General features: G+C 45.5%; 1 protein-coding gene across 2 annotated transcripts in view; it reads right to left on the bottom strand.

Moving 5' to 3' along the window:
* The window catches only part of Tdrd7 (tudor domain containing 7), a 65,109-nt gene that overhangs the window by 28,469 nt on the left and 24,459 nt on the right, over positions 1-12,181 (bottom strand). For both annotated transcript variants that reach the window (XM_059254289.1, XM_059254290.1), the window contains exon 7: positions 1,695-2,278. In XM_059254289.1, coding sequence (XP_059110272.1) covers positions 1,695-2,278 — 584 coding nt within the window. The remainder of the gene's footprint in view (positions 1-1,694; positions 2,279-12,181) is intronic.

Genomic DNA, 12,181 nt, shown 5'->3' with positions numbered 1-12,181 from the left:
CTTTTCTAAACATTTCTACTGCTGACATGCAGTCCTTTGATCCAGTGTGTTTTCAAAACACATTTCTATCTTGTCTGCTGTGAACAGGCTGTTTTCTTGCCTTCCTTAAGGGCCTCATTCCAGGATGCTAGATCTGGAAAAGCAGGTCTGGCTCATAAAATTAGAACATCTCAGCCACACGATGAAGCCTGTCAGCTGCACGAGCCCCCAGTCACCCAGTCAAGGAGGTGAGGGAGCCACAAGAACCCTGTTTCTTGTATTGCTCCAGTTTTTACCCAGGGCCTCAGGTGATTTGAGGAAACTCTAAGAAACTGCTCCATGTGGTCTTCGTAACTATCAGCAGGACAGAAGATGGCCCAGCCAACCTTCCTGTTACTAGAGACAAGGGTGAAGGCTAGAAAGCAGTTTTACACAAAATGCAAAGAATACATCTCTGGAGACAATGGCTATTTTTAAGATGAAACTCTACATGCACTCTTTGTCCCTGAACTGTGAAAAACTTTGTCAGACTCCATCACTTACATTTACTGAGTGCAGCAAATGTTAAGGAGAGGTTGAATGTAGTCCTCCACTGGGCTCTAGTCTCCTGGGAGCCTGGGACCTGGTAAGAGTGCCTACTTGAGGGCCTGAACTGAGGTGGTGATGGAGTCTGCTCAGTACAAACGCCTGGCAGGGCTCTCAGGAACAGCCAGTAGAGAAGGATGGCTGCACTTGTGGGTGAGAACAAGGGAGGGTGCTACAACTGGGTGAGAGTGGGCAGGAGCAAGCACCGGTTCGTACACTGTCTCCAAATTACCTGAGGGAGGGGACAGAGAACGGAGTACAGATCAACCTCAGCTGCCACCAGTACAAAGCTTCACCTGCATCCAATACCCCGTATAAACCACAGTCCTCTGAAGACCCTTCCTGGTGGCGGAGCCAGGAGACTAGCCAGGTCTGGTTGTCTCCTCAGCCTCGGCCTTCGGTCCTGGAGCTTTAATGCTGTCAAGCTCTTTCTTCTGGAAAGACTTGGATTTGGGCGTTCTCTGGGCTTTCCTAGCTCAGCTATGGGTCCTGGGCAGTCCAAACCAGAGGGCTGTTTGGAGTGGGGGGACTGAGTTCTGTTTGGCTTCCATGTTCTCCCCCTCCTCCCAGCCCTAGGTCAACACTGATGGTGATCCAAGACTTCACTGATACAGATTCCCACGGCAGGAAGTAGCAAATTGCAATCTTTCTACATTTTCTGTGTGTGTCATAGTTTTCCTAAAAATCTAATACAAGAATTCAGAGTTAAGCTGATGTTTTCAATTCTAGCTATATCATTAGTTAGGTGACGGCCGGCTACTCAAGTCAGCAGGGCACCTCTAGGTCAGGGGGATCATCTGAGACACATGGTGAAGTTAGCTACCCTGACTTTTTAGGACTGCTGCACAGTCCTAGATCGATGGCATAACCTGGTCTGAAGGGGGCTTGCTGCTTACAACAAGAAATGTCATGTTTTTGATACAGTTGCCATTGTGTTTATGACATGATTTTTCTAAGTTTATATCATCATTCCAATTTTAAGAACTATGAGTCCTACTTAATACATATTAGTACATTACTGCACTTCACTACAACCCTAAGGATGGCATCCATGCAAACAGCATCCATGCAAAGAACGGTCAAGAGACAACACCGCACGAGCACCCTAATGGCCAGGAATGCCAACTTGCCTGATAACCACGTCGTTGGTGTTGCTCAGCTCCACCACCAACACAGACGGGGAGGCCTCGGTAGGAATCACCAGAGGCGGCACGGTGACGTCCTCCACCAAGTCATCAGCATTTTCAACCATGTTTTTTTCTATCTGCAAATACTCTTGTTCAATCATGGACTTGATGTCAAAATCTCCTTGCGCCTGCCCTTCATCCTTTAAGATCTCGTCAGCGGGCAGTGGGAGTTTCGCATAGAGAATTGCCTTCTGAGCATTTCCAGAAATGTAGCTTATGGTGCACACGTCAGAGAGGGAGGCAAGATTTTTTAAGGCATCCTCCGGGAATTTGACTTTGTACGTGTCCTCAAATGCTTTGGGGAGTGCACTTGCCCAAAGGCCACTTGAGTACTTCACCAGCAGCTCTGCCACCTTCTGCTTGACATCTGGCATCACTGCTGGGCTCCCTTTCGATGGCACCTCCTGCTTGGGAGCAGGCGGTGGGGACGGGAGCTCCTTCTCAGGGTCCTGTTCACGTCTCAAGGGCTGCTCTCTCTTGGCAGGATAAAGAAGTAAATCTTGACCACCACCACAAGGTTTTTCCACCTGAAAATTTTAAAGAAAGCAAATGACAGATATTTCAGTGGCTAAGAGAAACCTGAAAACACAGTAATATATTTTATTTTTGAGAAAAGCACTGTTTCAATTTCATGATGCAAAAAAGATGTCAATGTTCTTTTGAATGCATCACCTAACAAATGACATGAGCCACAGTTCAGAAACAACCAGGGAAAGGAAAGGCATCATTTCACTCAGCAGACAGTTAAGACTTAAACCTCCACAGGGGATCATGAGGCTTCTGCCCTGGTTGTGTTTCTCTGCCAAACTCAGAGCCAAGCTTGCAAAAACCACTCAATCCAGGGTGAGATGATGTTATGTCAGGAATACACCATGGGAGGAACCAAGGACCATCTCAGCACAGCAGGAGTGCTGCCTTCCCGTGTGGGTTCTTAGTAAAGATGCCCCAGAGATAAGGTAGTCTGAGCACTCACCACAGCAGAAAGGGAACTGAAAGCATTGCCGTCCTGAGGAGCTAGCAGGGAAAAGACCATCAGGTGTCATCCAGCCTCTGACTTTACAGGCCTGAAGAGGCACGCCCCAGGAACTGATGACCTCCAATTCTAAGCCCTTCCACTGACAGACCAGGGTTGGCAACTGCCAGCCTCCTGCCCAGTGAAGTTCCCAACTCGTGAGCTAAGATTGGCTTTTAGAGTTTAAATGGCTGACAAATCAGAAGAATCATTTCATGTGTGAATGTCCTTATGAGATTCAGTGTTCATGAAGCCTCCCCGGCTTATGTAACCTACGGCTGCTTCACGCTGTAACGGCAAAGTCACAACAGGCCAGGTGCCAGTCATGCAGCGCTGCAGCATTTCTGAGCCTCCAAAGCCTAGACACACACTACTTAGCCTTTCATAAAACCAGATTCCTCACCTTACCCTGACTTCAGATTCATGGCCTTCTGGAATGATCCCTGTTATCAGTTGCATCTGGCTATTTCTCAACTACAATTTAAATCCTTAGAAGAATCTACGAGGGTGTTAAGTTTATAGGAAACCACCTAAGACAACGGATTGCTTCCTGTGTTACTGTTGTTGTTTGCTTCTTGCATTTTGCTTTTAGATGGGGCTACTTGCAACCCAGGCTGGCCTTGAACTCATTAGATAGCATAAACTGGCTTTAAACTCTTGATTTTTCCTCCCTTCCTCCCTCCATCCACCCCTTACCCCCTTCTCTTTGGAGACAGGGTCTCTCTACATAGCTCCAGTTGTCCTGGAACTATGTAGACCAGGTTGGCCTCAAACTCACAGAGATCTACCTGCCTCTGCCTTCCTAGTGCTAGGATTATAGGCTGAGTCACCATACACGCCAGGCCCTCTGATCCTCCATTTCTTAAGAGTTGGGATTACAGAACACTTCTGCTGACTGGCCAGCTTACTGATGAAGAACATGAGTTCATTTACCTCACTTTTTACACACAGTTTAGGAAGACAGATCATAGATGCGTATGTACAAAGACACTGCCAGAGAAGACCTTTAATAAATCAAGACATGGTCAATATGACATTAAAAGATTCCTTTTGGAGCTAGGCATTGGGGCATTCATTTCTAATCTAAGCATTTTGGTGGTGCAGGTAGGAAGAGTTCAAAGTTATCTTCAGCTACATACTAAGTTTATGCTGCCAGCCTGGGCTATAGGAGATTGTATCTCAAAAAACAAAACAAGCAAAACCCCCAAGATTCCTTTTGTCTGATTACATATTCTTCATGATGCAAAGGAAGTGGGGAACACTGACCTAAGTATAAAGCCTTGGGTTTTCTTCCCTATTCTCCTGCCAATGTGTGATTAAATTTCAAGGACTCAAGAAAACTCCCAGACTTTGAAAAGCCCAAGAAGTGATGCACTGCATATGTACCCGCTGCAGGCGTTTCCTGTGTGGTCCCCTGCCACCATTTGTGTACCTGCTGTTAAGCTGCTCCGTGGCTCATCCACTTCTTACATCTGAATTCTTGTTTTTCTCTAATTGTCTTTCCAGTGCTGGGGAATGAATTAGCGCAAGCCTTTTAGCATTAAATAGCATTCTCAACCCTTCTCTACTCTGAGACAGGCTCTGCTATGCAGCCTGAGCTGGCCTGGGATGTGTCATCTTCCTGCCTCAACCTCTGAAGAAGCAAGGATCACAAGCACCATCATGCCTGGCTTTAAATCTGCAGTTTTAAAATGTCAGTCTGTGCTGTGCCTTAGCATGCTGCATAACCTATCAGAATGTATGCTGAGCATCCAGGGAAGATTGGAAAATATACTTCCTGGACAAATGAAAAAAGAAAAAAACAATGCTGTGAGTGCTTCACGTGTATACGATTCCAGCTGGTGTAATTCGAGACATGGCAGTCTTCCACATCCAAAGGCAGAGGAGGCTGATGGTCGCCTACAAACTCTCTTTAGCCTTCACCCACCAACCTCTCCTCAATCCCTTCTCTCAAGTGCATGGTGGGCCAGCTAGTTCAGCAGAGAAGAGGACATAAGCCTCAGTCTACAACTGCATGTGTCCCCATACAACCCCTAAAAGGACAGTTTTCAGTTTTATGATGCTTTTATTTCCAAGGAAGTTACCTGAAAATATAGGACACTTCAACATTTACTTGGTCCCCGTCCCCCACCTGCTCCCATGCCAAGCCTCTACTTCTTCCTGTGTGTTAAGTATGATGAGAAGTGATGACCTACAGTAACTCCAGCAATGGTCTGTGCACAGTCTTTGCACACAGCCAGTGGAGTAAGCTCTTCGAAGCAGGAACCCGTTTTTGACAGAAGTTATGGACAACTTATCTACTTAGTAGAAGTTGGTCTAAGGCAAAAGCACAATCCTATTTTCTCTAGTTTTTATTCAAAAATAATCTGTGGTTTTCAGATAGTTTCATGTAGCCCAGACTGGCATGAAACTTGTTATCCATCTGATGACCTTGAACTCCTGACCCTACCTCTGCTTCTCAAGTGCTAAGACTATGGGTGTGCACTAATTCCAGAATAATCTTGAAAGTCATCCAGAACAGTGTACTTGTCTGTAGCATCAAACTTTGCCAGTCGGCATACAAAATGAATAGCAAAAATGGACCCAAAGTCCAGGCAACAGTCAGGAAATGACCTGGACTAGTAGACGGCTCCTTCGGCAGTCTGTGCTTTTGTCTAAAGTGACCACTCCCCGTTCCATGACTTTCTTTAGTGTAAGCTCCAGTGAAACTGTAGTGGGTTCTTCTTCCTTATTTCAGACAAGCCTGGGTGTGTTCAGGGAGCCATGGCTGTAGACTGCTTCCTTATTTCAAAAGGAAGTTGAAGGCCTGAACTCACCTCTTCTTCAACTGTCTGGCCTGTTGACCTAACTTTAGGAACACCCCGACCTAGCTACCGTTAATCAGACAGCATTCAACATTTCAGGCAAATATATTCCCTGCTAAGTTTGGTGACATGGAAAACATGCTTGGACCAATACTTCATTAACCAACCTTTGGAGAATGGCTTAAGGCAATGGTTCTCAACCTTCCTAACGCTGCGACCCTTTCATTCAGTTCCTCAGGTTGTGGTGACCCCAGTCATAAAATCAGTTCATTGCTACTTCATAACTGTAATTCTGCTACTGTATATATTGTAATGTAAATATCTGTGTTTTCAGGTGGTTCTTAGGTGACCCCTGTGGATGGGTCTTTGACCCCCAAAGGGGTTGAGATCTACAGGCTAAGAACCACTGGCTTAAGGGTTTCTCAGTTCAAAGGGGAACATACATGAAAGACATTATTTAGACTTAAAAAATTAAAACATAATTTTTAGCTCATTTGTTTTCAAATGTCCTACAGATGGAAACTTGCTTTTCCCGGCACTCTCCTCTGACTGCGGTCTCCCATAAAGCATGGCATCTCTAATTCTCTGGCAATGGGCTTACGAAGGAGAGCTAGTTCTCTCCCCCTACCCTCCAAGTCTCCCTAAAGCTAAGGAACTATGGTTATACTGGGTGTGTGACATCTTCTCTTTCTTTTACTCTGGCCCATGTCACAGGGCTTAGAATTTACACATGGGTTCCTATCTCAGCTCCCAACACAGAAACATGTCTTTTTACAATTTCCTGCACGTGACAGCTGGGAAGCCACTTCTAATAAATTTCCCAGGAGAGGACTTTTACAACTTCTGGTTCCTCTGGCCCACCCGATTCAGGCACATCTCTGGGAAGGAATCAAAAGCTCCCCTCCTGCACCGTGGGCAAAGACTCAGCATCTGAACAGTACTTTCGTCACCTTTTTGTCTTGTAGCTTTGACTCTGGATGTTCACCCTTCATCAGGCTAGTGATGGGACCTGTCATGGCCTGTACCTCCACATAAGATGCCCCTCAACCTCCCTACAGGAGAGACCAATGATGTAAAGACATTGACACTCTATACCACAGAGATAAGCCACCTTCTGTGGTGACCCAGAAGATTCTATGTCAAATACGCCTTAAGTCTGCTATGCTAACAAGTTCATTCTACTCAGCTTCATTTCTGCCTCATCTGAAATCACAGCTCGCCAGGTTTCTGTAAGCTTCCAGGAGACACATCAGGTTTGGTGGGTGTAGGTCCAAAGACAAACCATCAACTTTCTTGGACAGCTGTGTGTTCATACAGATGAGGACTCATCCTCTGCACCCTGACTGCTTCCTCCTGAAGCAGGAGAGTCTTCTTTCCTTCTGGTTTGACCTGGGAACCTAGTCTTTAGAAGCTCACCTGCCAAGAGCACAGTAGAGGCCTCTGAGGTTAAGTTTACTGTTTCTATGGAATTAGAATTTTCTTTAGGGTTCTAGAAGAATCTAGTAACAGCCAATTAAACTGAGACTTCCCACACCATCTATATGGGTGCAGCTCTGTTGCCATGGAGTAGCAGTTTCACGCTGATGCTTCATGCAATGTTCCAAACTTTATCTTATATGGCTATCATTCAGTTGAAACTCCAAATGGTGTAATAAATGCCTTTATTCATCTATCATCTACTTTCTAGCCCTCCAAACATTCAGCAATGGTTATGGGCTCAAAATGAATCAACACTAACAAAAAGAAACCAGTTTAAAAAATTAAGTCTGACCTTGGTAGCATAGGAAAGACCCTTAAGTGCCTTTCCTCGACAATGACAATCTGTCACTGGTCACAAGCCTGCCCCCTATGCTCACTTCACAGGAAGCCTGGTCAACTGATTCCCTAACAGACAGCCTCTCTGTGCTAAAGGTGAAGCTGGACAGAAGTCTGAGCTGAGACGAGGAAAGAGCCAGTGGTGTCACTGAGCCGCAATGACGACAGACAATGTGAAGCAGGTGGTGCTGTGAGGGGAGGGAGGTACTGTGTTCAAGGAGAGCCAGAGAGCAGCTGACCCAGCACAGTGCAGCCCACGCCGGACAGCCCACACATCTCTGAAGCAGCACCCACGCTAACCACCACAGCCAGGTGCTGAAAGGAGTGGGTCTTCCCAGCGGATCTGTTGAAGCAGCATGGCTGGCGGCATGTCCCACAGGAACTCAGGTGATGTCCGTTCTCTGCTGCTGAAACCTCTGGCCATCCACAAGCCATCTGTCCAGAGAACCTTTCTCCACAACCCTGAAGGTGGCTGGAGAGACAGAGCCTCCGCCGCCGCTGTCAACTCTCTCGCTTGCTTGTCTACCTGATGCTTCTCACCGATCTCTCTAGATACACACTGGCACCATTTCAGCAAGGACAAACTCCGTGGAGTCTTGGCCCAAACTCAAGCCACTTGCTCACACATTTAGAAGATAATGGAGTCTTCCACATACATCTATAGAACTTTCTGGAATGCTTCTGACTAGGAGCTGGGACTCTCACTGTGCACTGGGCTTTTCTCTTGCTCTCATTACCTGTGGCAGGGTTGAGGAAAGGAGAGGAATCCTTTTCAAGGTGGCACCAATGTTCATATTAGAGTTGCGGTCCCTGCTTCCTCATCTGGAACCTTCTCCACTTAGTACCATCTCCTGCTTTCACTGAAGTAACTTCCTCCGTAGGACTTGGTTCAGCAATGGCTTTGTCTGCCGTAAGGCTGAGCTGCGGTTTCTGATGCTCTGCTAACAGCTGCTTTCTGTAATTTATCTCATTTAATTCTCGCAACAACCCTATGACATGTAGAATCCGTTACCTCACTGAACAGATCAGGGCTTCAGAGGGTGGTGTGTAGGCCAGAAGTTATACAGCTAAGAAACAACACCCTAAATGCGCAGCAGAGGCCTCAGAGAGTGTTTACTGTCGTCTCTATGGAATTAGAATTTTCTCTACGATTCTGTAAGAATGTAGTATTCAATTAAGTCAAGATACTTTCCAACGCATCAGTATGGGCACAGTTCTGTTTCCATGGAGTAGCAATTTTGTGTTGAGGCTTTAAATCACATTCCAACTCAATTGTGATCTAACCTGTTCTGCATCCTTCAGGCCTGTGCGTAGCTCATGGATAGACACAGATGGCACACCATTGCCCATCTTCTCTGTTCACTCTGCCATGTACCAGTTCATCTTTCATCTAGCCAAAGGTCTGCTGAGACTTAGAAGTTGTACCAATGTGCTCACCAGGACTTCCTTTAGTGATGAAAAACTGGAAACCAAATTGCATTTCTAAAGGTTATGGTGGACACTGCCAAGCCGTTCATTTCCCTTCACTACTGCTTCTGCTGGCAATATATATATATATGGGTTGTGTCTGACACGGTAAGAGTGGGCAGTGACGGTATTCACACTGTTCATGTTCCACTTCCCAAGGGGTCCACATTTGTTTATGAACAGGCTTTTTTTAAAGGCAACCCATTTTGCATGGGCTGAAGGGAATTTTATTCTATCCAGCAATGAATTCTACAATTACGTTAACACAGATTTCTGTACACAGAGCACAAACCTTGCTGTGCCACATATGATGAGGAAATTGTTGCTGCCTCTGCTTTCTCAGACGCTGTACAGATTGTAGGAATGCTTCCAGGTCAGAGGTCTTGCAGTGCTAACTAATAGTCAGTGATTTCATGGGTTAGAAAAAGATACCCAACAGAAATGCATGGGAGCTGTTAATAATGTCATCAGGCATTTCCAACTACACATGGCATCTTACATTCAGTAATACTGTGTTGCCAATCACAACATATCACCTTCTGTAACTAAGGCCGGGTGTGCCACTGAACAGGACTCCTTCTCTTGGTGGTTCCAGAGCTGTCCTCCAGCAGGTCTGGAGGCTGTGGGTGTGTCTGCTCCGGCTCAAAAGCCTGCCCTCTCAGCTCTCCACCCCGGTCTCAGCAGGTCTCAGTCCAATCCCCTGACTGTTCAACAGTCCCTGCTGCAAGAACTGCAGGCCAGTCAGAGGCCAGGACCTGGCGACCTCAGAGCAGGGACACACCACTGCCACTGGTGATGTGACTCTCTGAAGCTAGCTGATTTCTGCTCAGTTCTTCAGCCTCCTCTTGAGCCACTGTCTTCTTAAATTTCCTGAAAACAGTATTTCCTGGTCTCTGATTTGGTATGAGCTGTTCCTTTGGTCTCCATCACTCAATGTTAGGTTCTCACTTAACAGCAGCCTCCCTCTGAGTCCCTTTCTTCACCTGCCACCCCACACGGAGTCCTTCTGTTTACTCCCTTCCTGGATGGCCATCTTAACTAGTGCAGGCCTAGTACTGTCTGTCCAAACGAGGAGTTTCCTCATTGGACAGGAACTTCCATGGTGGCAAAGATGTGTGTGTGTGTGTGTGTGTGTGTGTGTGTGTGTGTGTGTGTGTCCTGTTTTCTATTTTATCCTTAGCACCTAGGTCAGTGGCTAGTAACTGCCAGTCAGGTCCAACATTTAGAGAGCATCCCGTCTAGAGCAGCCAGGGGACGTTACTGCCCTTCCCCTAGGCCCTGATGGGGACTCCCTACAGCTAAGACAAGTACTTCTCCACCATTTCTATTTCCCTCCCAACTGTCTAAAACCACGAACTTGTCACCACTGTGACTTTTCAGTCTCTCTAGCCTAGCACACCCTCTGCTACTCGAGTGACTCGAAAGGTTAAATGTTATGCAACCCAGCATCGGAGTCTTACTAGAATCCTAGCACTCAAGGAGCTGAGGCAGGAGGACTGCTGTGAGCTCAAGGCTAGCCTGGGCTACAAAGTGATATCAATATCCTGTCTACAAATAAAAATATCCGTAAGAATGTGTCTTGGGGTGGTAGAACTAAAAGATATTTATATTTTTTAAATGCAGAGTTGCGATTTTTTAGGAGAAAGATAACACATGCTTAAAATGTGGATAGACAAGACAAGAAACGCCTAAGTATCTTAGCACTAGCTAAATATATATGACTTAGTGACTTTTGAAGTTATATTGTTGAAAGTATATAATACATAATCAAGTTCAAAGCTTAAGCAAAGTTTTAAAATTAAGCAGAATTTAGAAAGTAAAATATGGCCCAGGTACGGTAGCAAGAATATTTGTATTTTTGTAACTTGATTTTTAATATTTTTCATATAGTGTTTTATACAGCTGGAGAATTTTTTAAAAAAACTAAGAAATATAATGCACTTAGATTTGTTCTTCAGTCATGGTGAGCCACAGAGCAAGGGCCTGTTTCTAATCCCAGATTCCTGCGTTGCCTTTAAGTTTGATGTTGGCTGTGCTTCTACAACCCCAGGCATGCGGTCAGTGTTTCTGCTCTTCATGGAGGTGAGAATAAAGGCAAGAAAGGGACTATAAGCATGGTGCAACTGTTTAAAGCCAGGGAGAAATGACCACGGAATAACTGAAACAGTTCAAAGTACTCCAAAGTTAAAAACTAGCTATGAAAAGTATCAACAGACACCCAAAGGACTGGCAGTCTGTGGTATCTAGACCCACTGTCTTCCACCAGCACCTCACACTGGCAGTCCTACTCAGTCTAGACAGACAGTCCTACTCAGTCTAGACAGACAGCCCTACTCAGTCTACACAGACAGTACTACTCAGTCTAGACAGACAGCCCTACTCAGTCTAGACAGACAGTCCTACTCAGTCTAGACAGACAGCCCTACTCAGTCTACACAGACAGTACTACTCAGTCTAGACAGTCCTACTCAGTCTAGACAGACAGTCCTACTCAGTCTAGACAGTCCTACTCAGTCTAGACAGAGAGTCCTACTCAGTCTAGACAGACAGTCCTACTTAGTCTAGACAGTCCTACTCAGTCTAGACAGTCCTACTCAAAGCCAAGAGAGGTACTGGTAGGGAGTGAATTCTATGGTTCTACTTCATGCTGACCACTCCTAACTGGGCACGAAATGATCATGAGGTGCAGATGGATCCAAGTGCTGAAAACATAACAAAAAAGTTGGTTGCTTCAGTAACCTAAAATTTAAGAAGAAACCATTCATTTTAGGTAACAGCCTAACATCAACAAGACAGATACTCTTGCCAGGCAGAATTTGGGTTGGGGGTCTCTGTGGACATGCAGAGCAGCAAAGATGAAAATTTCTCCAGAAGTAATAAACTGAGCTACACAAATGCTAATAATTATCATCAAGTATAAAGCAACCAATAAGACAACACACGGTTTATTCTTTCCTTAAACATATGCTGTAAAGAATTCCTTATCCAAATCTAGCAGGCAAGTTGTTTATGTACCTTGACCATAAAAAGCTCTACAGCCATTAAAAATTTACTATAAAGTACGTGACTATCAATGGATTTTTTTAAAATCAAGGGATGGTATGCATCCGAGACGGGCTGAAACTCAGGCCAACAAACTGCTAACAAGCTCCTCAGGAGTAAGGTAGCTGAGAGGACATCAATACCAACACACCACATTCAGGGAGACTCTTCCCCAAATGAAGGGAAACAAAATTTCCATCTTAAGAACAAGCTCTGTATTTTAAACACCACAGGCAACGTTCTCCAGAACATTTGTTACTCCTGCACTTCCCGGGAAACGGAGCACAGTC

Source organism: Peromyscus eremicus, chromosome 2, assembly GCF_949786415.1.
Source record: "Peromyscus eremicus chromosome 2, PerEre_H2_v1, whole genome shotgun sequence".
NCBI classification, from domain to species: Eukaryota; Metazoa; Chordata; class Mammalia; order Rodentia; family Cricetidae; genus Peromyscus; species Peromyscus eremicus.
This window is presented reverse-complemented; position numbering and strand designations above follow the sequence as displayed.